Source organism: Rhineura floridana, chromosome 3 (genome assembly GCF_030035675.1).
Source record: "Rhineura floridana isolate rRhiFlo1 chromosome 3, rRhiFlo1.hap2, whole genome shotgun sequence".
Taxonomy (NCBI): domain Eukaryota; kingdom Metazoa; phylum Chordata; class Lepidosauria; order Squamata; family Rhineuridae; genus Rhineura; species Rhineura floridana.
Genome location: NC_084482.1, coordinates 192,099,145 through 192,114,092, shown reverse-complemented (window position 1 = coordinate 192,114,092; position 14,948 = coordinate 192,099,145). Strand labels below are relative to the sequence as shown.

At 43.3% G+C, this 14,948-nt stretch overlaps 1 protein-coding gene across 1 annotated transcript; it reads right to left on the bottom strand.

Annotated features, from left to right (window-relative positions):
* Nucleotides 1-1,872: 1,872 nt before the first annotated feature.
* Nucleotides 1,873-14,536, bottom strand: LOC133380891 (zinc finger protein RFP-like). The gene is made up of 7 exons (XM_061619065.1): nt 13,634-14,536; nt 10,509-10,604; nt 9,779-10,009; nt 8,545-8,567; nt 6,664-6,779; nt 3,914-4,033; nt 1,873-3,516 (listed from the first exon to the last, which is right to left on the bottom strand). Exons 1-7 carry the CDS (start codon nt 14,048-14,050, stop codon nt 3,008-3,010), a joined length of 1,512 nt encoding a protein of 503 aa, XP_061475049.1. The 5' UTR covers nt 14,051-14,536; the 3' UTR covers nt 1,873-3,007.
* Nucleotides 14,537-14,948: the final 412 nt, after the last annotated feature.

Genomic DNA, 14,948 nt, shown 5'->3' with positions numbered 1-14,948 from the left:
TAATAATTAATTGTCACCGCGCACAAAGACAAGTTGCTAGACTTTTCCCTCCCAGGTCAGCTGACAACCCCGCCCCCTGTAATCCTAGAGCAGGGGTGAGGAAACCTGTGGCTATCTTGGACTCCAGTTCTCATCAGTCCTTGTTCATTGGCTATGCTAACTGAGGCTGAGAGGAGTTGTTATTAATGAAATTTATATCTTGCCCTTCCTCCCAAAAGCAGCCAGGGCTGCAAACAACAAGTGATAACACAATAAAAACATATTGAAAATAATTCCAACATAGATGCATACTGGGATACAGTTGGAGTCCAATAACATCTGGAGTGCCACAGGTTTCCCCATCTGCATTCTAGAGCTGGGATGGGGAACCAGTTGTGGCCTGTGGACCAGGTGACTATTGCCCCCACTCCCTTTCCCCCCCCACAAAATTTGGAATCAAATCATGTAGGCAAAGGTACAGTCTGCAGCAATGACTGCTACTTGTGGAGCCCTTGCAAAACAATCCTACACATACATCATTTTGGGATTAAGCCACATTGCACTGTGGGACTTACTCTTGAGGAAACAATGCATAGAGCAAGCTGCATGGCTGAAATCGTAAGCATAATTATTTACCCCCACCCTCTGGAACTCCCTCCCACAAGATCTTTGGCACATCTCTTCCCTGAATATGTTCCGCAAGGCCTTAAAGACATGGCTCTTTCAACAGGCTTTTGGGATTTCTGGGGAGGCTTAATATTTTTTGTTTACATGCCTCCCATTATGTATTGTTTGTTTTATAATCTATACTATTACACTGTATTTTTTGTATTGTATTTTGCTATATTTATTGTATGTACGTCGCCTAGAGTGGCCACTGGCCAGATAGGCGACACATAAATTAAATTTATTATTTATTATTATTATTACCAAGAAGTCTCCTTGAACTTACTTTTGAGAAGGCATGTTTAGGATCAGACTGTAATATAAGGCTGCAATCCTATGAATTCTTGCCTGGGAGCAAGTTTCCCTGAATTCAGTGAAACTTGCTGACTATCAATCTTTTCAAACTTTGTATCTTATGAGGCAGGGTTGGAAGAGTATTGTCCCCCCCCCCTTTTAAATGGTCTTACTCCTGTGCCTTTACGAATAGCCTAACATGCAGAAATGAAGCAGGTGAAGTTTTTCCACACATGCAAGTAAGTAGTAGGAAAAGCATTACCTGTGAAATTCCTGTGTATCAGGCTGCTGTTCAAAGGCTCCGAAGAAGGGCTAGTAAAAAAGATGGCAACCATAGAGAGGGCTTCTGCATAGGGCTTTTATGGGCCTAACTAGACATAACATTAAATGTCTTTGTATTTTGGCTGCAGAGTGCATGGCTGCGTTGTTTTAAATTCAGACAGAGCTACTGGGGTACCAATGGTGGATTTCCTCATACAAAGCATGTAAATAGCATCTTGAGAGGAGTCATTTTTGTCAGGTGTAAAACAGGGGAGAAAAAGTTAAACTCTCCTTGCCTTCTGGGCTCTGGATAATTATCAGTGCTCTCCAGCTGCTATTTACATTTTTAAAACAACAACTTGTAGGTTAAAGGACCCTAAGTACCAAATTTGCAACCCCTGATCACTTTCTGCTGCTTACCCACATCTTTCCCATGTTGTCTGCCACTACACTGCTCTTTGACAAGACAAATAAAATAAAATAAAGATTCATAAAATCCATCCAAATTCAAGGATCTATATATTGCATATACTTATATTCGCACGTATTAAATGTGGTATGTGGTTTTTAAAACATTTTAATGTTTTTATATGAATCTTATTGCTGTAATGCACCCTGGGATCATGAACAGATAGACGGGCTAGAAATCAAAATTATAAATAAAATAATAAATTATACTGATTTCTATAGTTTATTCTGAATGAAATCAAAGGCCTGGAAAACATGCACTTCAATGGGTCTCCATTTATTTCTCTCCCCCCACCCTTTTAATCGTCTTCATTTCCAAGTTCTTGGGGGTCCCTAGGCAACATCTCCTCTAGGGCCCTTCATACCACCACACTGATTTCTACACACACATGCATCACAAACACACACACACACACACTTAATCGCTCACTCTTCCCTCTTTGGGGCTGTAGGTAAGGGAATGAACCCTGGTGAGAAGTGAAGGGAGAGAACGGGTCCCCCCCTTTTTTTCCAAGAAAGAAAAAGGGTCTCACTCTCCCCATCCTTGCCCTTTTTCTAGCTTTTATTCAAAGTATGTTATTGGACTTGTTGGGCCCACTGTCTCTGGTGGGTCCAAGAACCTCTATAAGGTGTTTTGAATAAAAGTTAGAAAAAAGGAAAAGTGTATTTCTGACTGCCAGTGCTTGCCTGCCTGGACCTTGCTCTTCACCAGCCAGCAGCAACAGTTGCCATGATGTGTTTGGTTTTTTAAAACAACTGTTTATAGCAGACACACCTACCCTCTTCAGTTCTCACAGTTCTTCTGGGGCCATAGAGCACTCTGCAGAATTAAAGCTTGGGTATGTGTGTGTGGGCGCACACTCATGCAACTGTCAGGAACTTCACTCTGACTGCAGCGCATCCAAAGTGAAGGGTTTTTTTAAAGAAAGGTGTTGCGGGAACTGCTCCGTGGCAGGATTGTTTGTGCCACTGCTAAGTCAGTGTTTTACTTGACTATTAAATCCTATGGATCCTCTCAACTTTGGTTGTTTTTAAAACAGCTAAATATTGTCACAATGTGCATACTCAAGATTAACAAACAGTTTGTCTAGTTTACAATTGATTTGCTCAATCTGATTCAATAGCATATCTTATGGCACAAAAATTGGGGTTTTGCTGAAGAAAATGTGAGTTTTGTTTCACAACGAGATAGCTGCTGCCCTGCAAGCAGCATGTGGCCTGTAAAACCATTCTCCCAGTGCCACAGAAATTACAACTGAAGGCTAGAAAAGTGATTTTTGCATGGGCGTCACTGAACCTCACTCCAAGTTGCCCAATAAACCAGGATCAAATCTTACTGCTAAAGTCTCAGCTCAGTTCCAGGCCAGACCCAGAGCCAAGGGAAGATTCTCTCCTGACTGAAAACAGCAGGTAAGAAAATGTAGATCAGAGCTGACGTATCAGCATCAAAAAAACCCACTCGATCCTCTTCATAGTCTAGAAATATCCAAATCCTCCTGGGGCAGTTGCACACGGGCAGTACAGTCACAGGATCGGTAAGAGCCTCAAGGTGATCCCCACGATGTTGTAGAGCCCAGATCTGCTCCTCAGGGCTAGGGATGATTTCTCCTTTCCTCTTAACAGATTCCTTTGCAAAGCCCACAGCCCAGTACCCTCCATGGCCCACTTCAACTTCCCAGTAGTGTCTCCCTGATATGAGTCCCTCGCAGCCCAGCACACAGGGGTAAGTGTCGAATCTCTCAGGATTGTCAGGTACGTCCTGCCATACATCTCCCAGCTTCACACTCTTCTTATCCGCCGAGAGGATGAGGAAGGGGTTTGCGGTGTCCAGATCCAGTGTCACATTCACTGGAGGGTAGGAAGAAGAGAGAAAGAGTGAATATGTGTTACAGACAGGTTGCTGCAGAGAAGACCTTTAACCCAGAATCACAGGTCTCAAAAGGCTGAGAGAGCCAGACCAGTGGGGAAGGTCCATATCTCAGTGGTAGAGCATGTGCTTTGCATGCAGAAGGCCCCAGGTTCAGTCCTTGGCATCTTCAGGTAGGGCTGGAAAAAGACTCCTACCTGAAAGCCTGGAGACCTGGTGCCAGTATTAAGCTAGATGGAGCAATGGTCTGACTCAGTATAAGGCAGCTTGCTACCTTCTTAGCACACTGTACCTAACTGGCCTCTGGGTGCCAACGGCCAAGCAATCACTGCTGCAACATGCCCTGAATGTATACAACAGCTGAGTACAACTACTAACCTCTTGTGCCTCTTTTTTTCACCTCAGCATAAGGCAGTTCAAATAATCTTGTCCTGCCTTTCCGGACTCTCAGTTCCTCTTTTGAGAAAGGTGTGCTCTCCAATTCAATTGATACAGCAGCTACAGAAAAAGGAGAAAAATAAAGATTTGATTCTATAAGGCCAATGTGCCTAGGCCAGTGGTTTTCAGAACTGTACATTCAAGGAACTCTTCCTACATCAACTGATCTCCTGAGCAACCCTGATGTGTCTGCCACAGAGAACTCCTGCATGTTGCCCAACATCTGGAGCATGATCTAGGGCAGCCTTTCCCAACTAGTGGGCCACCAGGTGTTGCCGGACCACAACTCCCATCAGCCTCAGCCAGCATTGCCAATGGTCAGGAAAGATGGGAATTGTGGTCCAACAACATCTGGTGGCCCACTAGTTGGGAAAGGCTGATCTAGGGTAAAGGTAGGCAGAGGATAGATTGGGATCCACTGGTAGATCTCAGGGTGATTTGCAGTATATCGGCAAGAATTACCGGCTGCCTAACCTTCATGTAATCTTGGTGCACACAAATCAGGATGAATACTCAATAAACATATCATCTGGAGGACTCCCAATGGTTTAACAATATGGTAACAACTGCAAAATGCCTTCTAGGCTCCTTTTGGGCAGAAGGGTAGGATATAAATAAATAAGGTGTCTGAAAGCTTGTGGGAGAACTAGGAGTAGATTTGTGTGTGAAAGGACTATGAGATTAGTTCTGGTCCTGAAGGTAACTTGCTGGGCTGAGTATGTTATGTGCTGCTCAGAGGCACCCTAATTCTTAATTCTAAGTGTGCACTAGCCTGCTTGAGCTATCTTTTTGCATCTGGCTTTGGCTGGTGGATCTCAAGGTTCTCGTCAAAACACAAAGTAGATCCATCAACCCTAAAATCTGCCCACTCCTGTTCTAGGAAATTTGTTTTCAGTTGGAAATTTGGGACCGGTAGCAGTGCCACCCCTTATCTGACCTCTCAGCACTAGAGTAGCTGTAGTTTACCAGGAGGACAAAGAGAGAGGGCGGCATGGTGCAAACACCACTGGTGGAAGTGCTGGATTGGCTCTGCCAGTGCGCTTCTCCTCCCCCTCCCAGTAAAATGCAGCAACTCTGGTCCTGGAGGTCAGATGAGCGGTGCCCTACCAACCGCTATGAGTTAGGATCCATAAGAGGGCTGTACCCTGACTCAAGGCCAGCAGTGACATCACCATCATTAGTTTTTTCTTTCTGTCTTCCTTCCTTTCTTTCTTGTTTAGATTTAAGAGAAAGACATTTTATTATTTATTTATTTGTGAAATATCTGCTTCACCCTTCCTCCCAGAAGAAAACCAGGGCGGCAAACAAAAACAATCTAAAACATCTTAATAACAAAATACTTTAAAACATATTAAAACTCTTTAAAAACATATTAAAACAAAGCTTCTTTAAAAACATTAAAAGAAAACATACTAAAAACATCTTTTTGTAAAAAAAAAGTTTTAAAAACATGTATAAAAGTAATTCCAACACAAACACAGACTGCTATAAGGTCTCTACTTAAAAGGCTTGTTGAAAAAGGAAGGTTTCAGTAGGCGCTGAAAGGATAATGGAGATGGTACCTGTCTAATATTTAAGAGGAGGGAATTCCAAAGGGTAGGTGCCACATGGAGGGATAGACTAGATGCAAAGATAGACAGGCCTCCTATACCTTTAACAGTTGTGCAGGGAATTTCAGAAAGTGCAGCGCTTCTCATCCCTGGATGACAAGCTGCATGGACCAAAATCCCCTCTTCTGTGCAAACTATTCAAGGGTATACGAACCCCTATTCCCTCTTTCATCTGTCACACCAGAGACAAAAGCAGAAAGATGTATATGGTTTTTTAAAAAAGCTAATCCCATGTTGCAAACTGTGGTTAAAAGGTTTGCCTTGGGTGTGAAAAAGGTGTGCAGTCAACAGGAGGCACCAGCTAGGCCCACTGGGCATCACTGTTACCTCAAGGCCACCATAGTACACATCCAACGCTCTCTGCAGAAGCTGCACACTGAGGGAAAAGCTCATTCATGGTGGGCAAGCTGTTCAACATAACTGATCTCCTCCTTGAGAAGCCCTGATGACCTTCCAAGGAACCCAACACAATTAGGCCAATACACAGGTCAAGCTAAATGTAATGGTGACAACATTTTTAGATTCTTGTGGCTGCCCAGTTGAAGTAAAGTGGAGTGTTGTAGTTAATCATCCAAAGAGGCGTATGAGTGAGGGGAACTGTCCCTTCCCCTTCTCTATCATTCCACAGACCTATGACCCCTTAATCTCCAGGGTGCGCCTTCTCACCCAGAGCAGCTGACATGGTGGGACGGAGCCACCTTCCCGACAGCAATGTTGCTGCTGTTTACCTTGGATAGTGTGGGGGCAGAGCAGGATGGCGACACTGAGGTTGGGGCTGTGCAGGCACGCTGACAGGATCACCGGATTGGTTCTGCCACTGTGCCCACACAGCTCCAACCTCTCTGCTGCTGCCCTGATTCATCCTGGCACTGTCTAGGCATGGCAGCAGTGCTGCTGTCAGAAGGGGACTCCGCAGCACTGCCCCACTGTCCTGGCCACTCCCAATCACAAGCAGAGAACTGGTGGGAGTTCAGCTTCTCTCAATATGCAGGGAACATAACTCCTTATCTTGTTAAGTTGCTTTGAGACTTTGTTTTGTATAAAGCAGCAGCAGCAACAAGTTTTTCTCTGCCCTTGCACCTTTGAAATTCTTCAGGATCTCTTCCAGATGCATCCTTTTCTCAGAAAATGCCTTCAGTCTCTTCTCCAGATCAGGACAGTGCTCCACTGGCTGCTGCGTCACCTGTTGTTCACATCTGGAAGAGGAAAAGAATATTCTCAACCAAGGACTTGGGTATTCTCAAACCCAAGTTTCCACCCCCAGCTTGAGAGTTAGTGATTCCCAGAATAAGCATATCCCCCAGAACAATGGTCAATAATTGGGTGTAAAGTGTACCATGGCCATCAATATTCATTTGGGCTGCTAGTGCGCTTATTACACAAATGATGATAAATCATAAGCCATTTAGAGAATTTTGTTTATGGAGAATTATAAAACAACATAGCAGATGAAGGGAAGGCAGAGAAAGGGAGTGAAGGATATTCTCTCTTTGGCCCCTCTGTGATGTCTACCCACCCCCAGTGTCTCCCCAGGAGCAGAGCAGTAAGGAGTCTTTTTGCTTCTTTCCTCCCACTGCCCTATTCACTGTGTCATGTCCCACCAGCCAAGGAAAGGTACATCCTTGGAGGAGGAAGCTGAGCCAATAGTATTTTTGCACCCGAGGACAGATCCTGCAATCCTAAATGTGGAAGAAGACCCCACTGCACACCCTTGTACTTGCAGAGGCCAAGACATGCCAATAACACATCCTGGGAGCTGTGAGATACTAGCCCTCGGCAATCCCCTGGAGAGTCAGCAAAGACAGAGATCTGTGGGACGGTTTTCAGGAGAGAACCTCCACAGCCAGTTCAGTAGCAAAGATTGACTGACTGCTTGGCAGACTCCCCCTGCCCCCAAACCATTGATGGATCAAATATGCAAAATAGTTGTAGCCCCCTTGCTCATTAGATGTTTTCAGCATAGTCCTCTGTGCTGAACAAAAACTTCAAGTGCCCTTATTTATCTAAGAGGAGGAAAAAATCCAAAAAGGTCACAGTAAGGTAAACACATCACAAAGTAGTGAGAAAGCTTTTGAATTCACATGTGGATTTATATTATATGAAATGAGGCCATTGGCTTATCTAGCTCAATATCTAGTCTGATTACAGAGCCACTGCCAGACTCCTAAGGAAAACTCTTATCAATCTGCTACTTTATTATTTTTTAAACTCGAGATAGCAAGGATTGATCCTGGGACCATCGACATGCAGTGCTCTACCATTTGGCTGTGGTCCTTCTGTGTTCCAGGCAGGATGTCAAGCCCCCACCAATCAAATGATGTAGCAACGGCCACACCAACATAACTTTAAAATGGATTAGACAAATTAATGGAGGTATTTTAGCATGTGTTTTAAATATTTAAATTGTGTTTTAAATTGTTTTTAAAAGATGTTTTAAATTTGTATATTTGTTTTTTAGTTACTGTAAACCGCCCAGAGAGCTTTGGCTATGGGGCGGTATATAAATACAATAAATAAATAAATAAGGTTATCACTGGCTATTAGTCATGACGTCTGTATTCTGTCTCTAGGATCAGAGGCAGCTTCTCTCTGAATACCAGCTGCTGGGGCACACAAGCGGGGGAGAACTGTTGTGCTCATGTCATGCTTATAGGCTTCTCACAGGCCTCTAGTTGGCCAACGTGGGAAACAGAATGCTGGACTAGATTAGCCTTTGGTCTGATCCAGCAGGTCTTTTCATATTTTCTTGAATGGGTTAATTCATGCTAAGTGCAGATGACATCTCAGGTAAGTTGCACCAAAGTACTCAGAAAAAGTAGTAACGCTTAGATCTGTTTCTAGCATTAGTTAGAACACTTGGGTGAACAAGCTGTCCAAGCCTTCTTTTCAGTCAGGAAATTGTCCCCTTAGACTTGTTGTGTAATCCATAAAAGGTTAAAGGAGCATGAAGAAATCACATACCTGCTTAAGGTGTTTTTGAGATCCTAGAGATGGGAGAGAAAACAGAATGTGAGCTCATGCTAACCAGAACTATTCTTGCTCTTACTCCTCTTGCACAGGGCCTTTGCAGATGATATAGAACACTTGCATCTTTTCTGTGATCTTTTGGGCTTAAACTCCTTGATATTTATTCCCAGGCAAAAACAATCTTTAAATACTTGTAACTTCACTGACTTCAAATAAATCCTTCTGCCTTTTCCATCCCCTTTCTCCCTGTTCCTTCCACTATTTTTTTTATTTTATTTTGAAGGGGGGGGGAAAGGTTTCATTAATACATACCAAGCAATGAAGAGATAAAAGAAACAAGGACGTGTACTAACCCCCTTCCTCCGTGGCTAGTTTATCAGCTGGCTAAACACTATCTCTTCCCCTCTCCTATCTTCTGCTTTTAAGCCCGGACAGATCCAAATTTCCATGATCTACTCTTTCTCTCTCCCCTTTCCTGTGTTCTTTTCTTCTTTCTTGATATTTCATCCCAAAATGGCAGCTGCCTCTTCCCTCACTACCTTTAGCTACCTTGGGGAAGGGCTGCAGCTCAGTCGAAGAGCATCTACTTTCCATGCAGAAGGTACCCGGTTCAAACACTGGCATCTCCAGGTAGGGCTGGGAGAGACCCCTGCCTGAAACCCTGGAAAGCCGCTGCCAATCAGCATAGACAATCGTGATTTAGATAAATTAAAGGTCTGACTCAGTATAAGGCAGCTTCTCTTGTTCCTATGTATGGCTTTTTCGCAGAAAAACAATTTTTCTTTCACACCCAGCCCATCCTCTAGCACAGCTCATCTGTCAAACTTGGCCTCACAGCAGGTGGGAGGGCTAGCAATCCAGTCCACTGGCCAGATCCAGTTGCCCATCCTTGCTCTACAGACTATAGTGTTTTTGTAATAGTTGCTTTTCTTACAAATTACAAGACCGGAAATGGAGGCAAAGAAGTACTCCTATTAGGCAGCAGATCTGCTAAACCACAACAAACATGCTGAGAGAGATCGTGCAACCCCGAAACCTTCAGCCTCCACCCTCATTATGGAAGCCATGCCCACCATAAATATGCCAAAGTTGTATAAACTGCCCCTGCATTAGCTACCTCCGGAAAATTGTGACGGCAAAAAAGCCAGGTTCTCTACACAGTCCTGGATCAGGACTGTCTAGTTTTGGTAGCCCCCTGTTACCCCAGAAGAAGGATCCATGTTCTCACCTGGAGAAATACGCTCATGGGCTGCTTACATTTCTCTTCTATCTCAAAGAGGAGGTCACTAAGATTGGAAATGTCTGCTGAGAGTCTGGAAGTGATGGTCTTCTCCTCCTTCATTACCTCCTTCTCCAGCTGTTCCAGACTGGCCAGCAGAAGTTCTTCTTGATCCTCTAAAAACTGATGGAGCTGTTCAAATTCAGAGACAATCTTCTTCCCTTCACTGTCTAACCTTTGCTGTAACAAGCAGATTAAAAAGGGGGGAAGAGAGGACAACAGAAAATGACATAATAGAGTCATATGCAGTGCTAGTTGTACTCAGAGTAGACCCATTATTTATTTATTTAACATATTTACATACAGCTTAATCATTTGCATTTCTAAGCAGTGTACATAAAAACAAGCCATGCATAAAATGAATCAATAAAACAGTGAAATCATTAAAAACCCATTGAAATCAATGTATTTTCTGGCAGAGTTCTTGTGCCATTAACAGCTGAATCACAGGCTGCAAATTCAGCCTTTCCCACCATTTGGCATCATGGTAGGGAAAAAACATCCCCTGTTAATTTTCTGCTTGTTATGCACCTGTCAAAGGCACAAGAAGCATGCTAGAAAGAAAAAAGGGGGCAACCCTGCAAGCCTTCACCCATCTGATGCCCTCTGGATGTTTTGGACTACAACTCCCATCAGCCCTTGGTGGTGGGCGAAGGCTGCTTGAGAACTGCTGACTTACAAGACATTTTGAACTTCTTTTCTCTTCAGCCAGTTTCAGGGCCTGGAATTGTTCTCTCTTTTGCTTCCACATCTTCAGTTGCATCTGAAATTGTTCCTTTTGAATAGAGATATTATTAGGCTAGGATTTAGGGAATTTCTGTGGTGAGAGAAAGGAATATTGATTATTTTATGCCATTTCTTTCTAAAGCATTTTGAAATCTCGAGTGTGCCTTATAACAACCATCAACACAAGCTAAATTAACTTGAGAGAGAATCGCTTGCCAAGGCTACCAAGTGTGCTTCATGGCTTAAATAGGCACTGCAACAGAATTGGGATCTCCTAGAGCCAAGCTTATCACTCCAGCAACTACCATTGTGACTGGAGGGCGGGGGGAGAGAGCGAGGTTGATAAAAGAAGAAAATGTTCTCTTACCAGTAGGACTAGCAGGTCACATCCAGACCATCTATTTAAAGCACATTTAAAGGTCATGGCTTCCCTAAAAGAATCCTGGGAACTGTAGTTTGTTAAGTGTGCTGGAAATTGTAGCTCTGTAAGGGATGAACTACAGTTCCCAGGATTCTTTGGGGTAAGCCATGCACTTTAAGTGTATGGTATGGATGTGACCAAAATATTATTATTATTATTAGATTTATATCCTGCCCTTCCTCCCAGTAGGAGCCCAGGGCGGCAAACAAAAGCACTAAAAACACTTGAAAACATCATAAAAACAGATTTTAAAATATATTAAAACTCAACAACCATTAAAAACATATTAAAACAAAACATCTTTAAAAACCTTTTTTTAAAAGGTTTAAAAACATTTTTAAAAGCTTTAAAAATATATTAAAAAGCAAAATATTGCAGTGTGGAGTGATCCTGTTTAGTGCAGACAGCCATGCCCTCTTCCAAGATATACCATTCCATTTCCTCCCCGGTTTTCTATGGTCACTGAGTATGTTCAGTCCTCACTGCACTGTTTTAGGGGAGGGCAGGGCAGTGTGGTTTGCCCCTTTAGATTTCTATTCTGTACAGATTTCTTGTACTTCTGAAAATGTTGTGATTCCCTGGAGTCTGCTGACACCACTCTTGTTTCTCAATGGACCCAGTTCAGCTATAATCCAGTTGGCACTCAACAGCTGAGCTTGCTGTTAGAAGGCGTAATATTTAGGCATAGATATTTCTTGTGTCAGATATTAGAGAGAATTCTGAGAGCTATTTTTTTTTAGCAGGGGGATTCAACAAAAGAAAATACTAGAAAAAATATATTAGAAGCCTAATGTACATACACACACTTTTCAGCGTGACTGTCATGGGCACCTATTGCATGGTGCTCATGGGGACCAACACACTTTTCTTTTGCTATACCCAGATTAGTTTTTGGAACTGCTTGTAAAGGCTATTTTTGTTCTTTTCATGTGAAAGCAAGAATGCATAACCACATACAGTAGTCCTTAATAAGAACAATGTAAATCTGTCAGTTCCTCCCAGTGATGTCCACCATTCAAGAGTAAAAAAAAAATCTTTTAGGAATTAAAATAATTAGAAGTTGTTTACCACCAGCGCTAGTCACAAGAACATAAGAAAAGGCTTCCTGGATGGTCTGTCTCAAACGGTGCGCCAAGGCACACTAGTGTGCCGCAAGAGGTGGCTAGGTATGCCGCGAATATTATGAAAGTATATTATTATTAAGATATTTTTATTCATAGTTTAAAATATATTAATATATTTTTAATTTTGTACATGAAGTGCGCCAGAAAATTTTTAGATGTTTTACAGTGCGCCGCGAACCAAAAAAGATTGAGAACCACTGGTCTAGACCTTCATCCTGTTTTCCACAGTAGCCCAAGAGATGCTTAGGGAAAACCCACAAGCAGGACATGAAACTCACCCTGTTATTTGCCCCACCCCTCATCAAGTGGCATTCAGGGACCTATAGTCTCTGAACATGGAGGTACCATTTAGCCACCTTTCCCTCAACTGATGATGATGAGGCTCAAGTGCTGTTGCTCACGACGTCAGAACAGCATCACCTATGCCCAAGGAGACAGCATTGGCAGGTTTGGGGAAACCCCAAGGTTTGCAGAAGTATACAAAAACCTTTAGACAAAAAACACCCTTGAGGGGACCAAAATACCCCAAACTGCCCAGTGAGGTTGTTCAGTGGCTATGGATTGCTGATTGACAGTTGTGTGTGTATATATATGGGGGAGAGAAGGCAGGAGGAGGAATAGAAAACTAGCTGGGATGGGGAATGGAATGGCGCATCCTGGGGAAAGGCCTGGCTAGCCGACTGGAATACTGAACAGAAGCACTCCATGCTGCAACATGTTGCTGCAGGTCCCGCTTGTCATGGCTAACACCCATTGATAAATTCATCCCTTATCTGTTTAATTTTAAAGCCTTCTATACCTACTTAAGATAGTTTCATCCCCTGCATTGACTTGTGTGGGACCAGACCAGAGGACTTCAGTTTTTTCTACTTTCAGGGAAACACTTAAGCTCAGCACATTCACTGACTAGTCAGTCTCGTTTGCTGCGCATGCAATGCCAAATGCATTGCAAAGGATTGTGGGGCATGTATTCCAGTGCACACAGATATTGGGGTCTGGTCTGGCCTTTTGGGCCTCACTGTTCCCTCTTAAAAACTGAAAGACCACTCATGTTGGTCATTATTGGAGAACAATACCTCAAATAGAAGGGTTCTTCTCACTTAAAGAATCAGCAAAAACTATTAACATGCTTGTTGCCAGTTCTACATGGGAAACTACTTTCCACCAAATCAATCAGTGTTGTCTACAATTTCTGGCAGCAGCTCTACATAGGATGCTACCTTATACCAAAATCCATCTCTAGCTAACTGGCAGCAGCACTCCAGAGTTTCAGACAAGAAACATTCCCAGGCCTACCTGGAGATGCTGGGGATTGAACCTGGTCCTTCTACACATGAAACAGACGCTCTACCCCTGAGCTATGACCCTTTCCCTTGTTGTTATTATATGCCTTCAAGTCAATTACTGTTGATTGTTGTAAACCGCCCAGAGAGCTTCGGCTATGGGGCAGTATACAAATGCAATAAATAAATAAATAAAATTATGACTTATGGTGACCCTATGAATTTTTTTTAGACCCTTTCCCTTAATTACCTTGTAATCCTGAACAGCTTCTTCTATAGGAATCACAGTGTGATGCCGATGCTCCTTGGAAATATCGCACACCAAGCAGATGGGGGTCTTATCGTCTTTACAGAAGACTTTCAGGAGTTCTAAGTGCTTCTCACACACTCTCCCATCTTCTAGCACTTTGGCTGCTTCGAGATCCAGAGATTTGACTATTTCTACAATTCTTGCCAGATGCTGGTTCTCTTTGAAGCTCTTTTGCTGGCTGCTTTCTCCACACTGGGGGCAGGAAACGTTGCTCTCCTGTCCCTCCCAGCACTGAGTGATACAGGGCTCACAGAAATTGTGCCCACAATGTACAGACACAGGGTCCTTGAAATAGTCAAGGCAAATACCACACGAAGCTTCCTTGCTCAGACTTTTTAGGAGGGTGTTTGCATCCATAATTCTCCAGCCAGCAGTTAAATTTCACTTTCCTCTCTCTGCTTGGATGAGTCACTAATTGACCTAGTCGCCCTCTCTGATTGGCTGAGATGAAATCAGGCGTTGTTGGAGATGGAGACAGAAAATTCCAGCAGGCTGTAACAAGGAAGTTGGATTGACTTGAATACAAGTGTTCCGCTGCCAGAGCAAATTAGGGCATAATAATGAATGAGGGCCCTAATAGCATTGGAGCCTGTTTTTAATGTAAGGAGCTGCCAGAGCCCTGTGATGAAACATTTTTTGACACGTTCGGAAAGCAGTTGTGTGGTGCTCTGATATTAATTGGAGCAATGGTGCAGTGGTCCTGGTGGAGGGGGTGTTTCCCCTTTCACCAATGCCACTATCTAGTCACAGGTTAAATTACACTTAAAGATGCTATAAATATATATATATATGCCTTATACTGATTAAGATAATCTAGCTCTTCACCGAATAAAACCTACGCTAGAAGTTTGAGGCACAATGTAGTGCAGGGGTGACGTTGGTATAGTGGCAAATTCAGAAGTGCAGGACCCCTTTATGATAGTCACAGCCACACCCCTCCCCTTTTTTTTTTTTTTTGCTGCTGGGTTGAGAAGGAGATCCTTCCTAATGCCTTCTCCCACAACAACAGACATCTCTAGGAGCCAATCAGCATGAAAGGGGCAAGTGTTAGCTACTGAACAGAATCTTCTCAGTGGCTGACTCACTTCCTTTCAGTCTCATTGGTTCCAATCAGAAGGAAAAGTCAAGGAACCATGATTGGCTCCTATGATGCTGAAGACATAAGGAAGCTGCTGGGACTTGGCTCCCAAAAATGTAAGGGATCTAAGATCCCCTGAGACCCTGGACAGCATCCCTGAGGGGCAGACACTTCTCC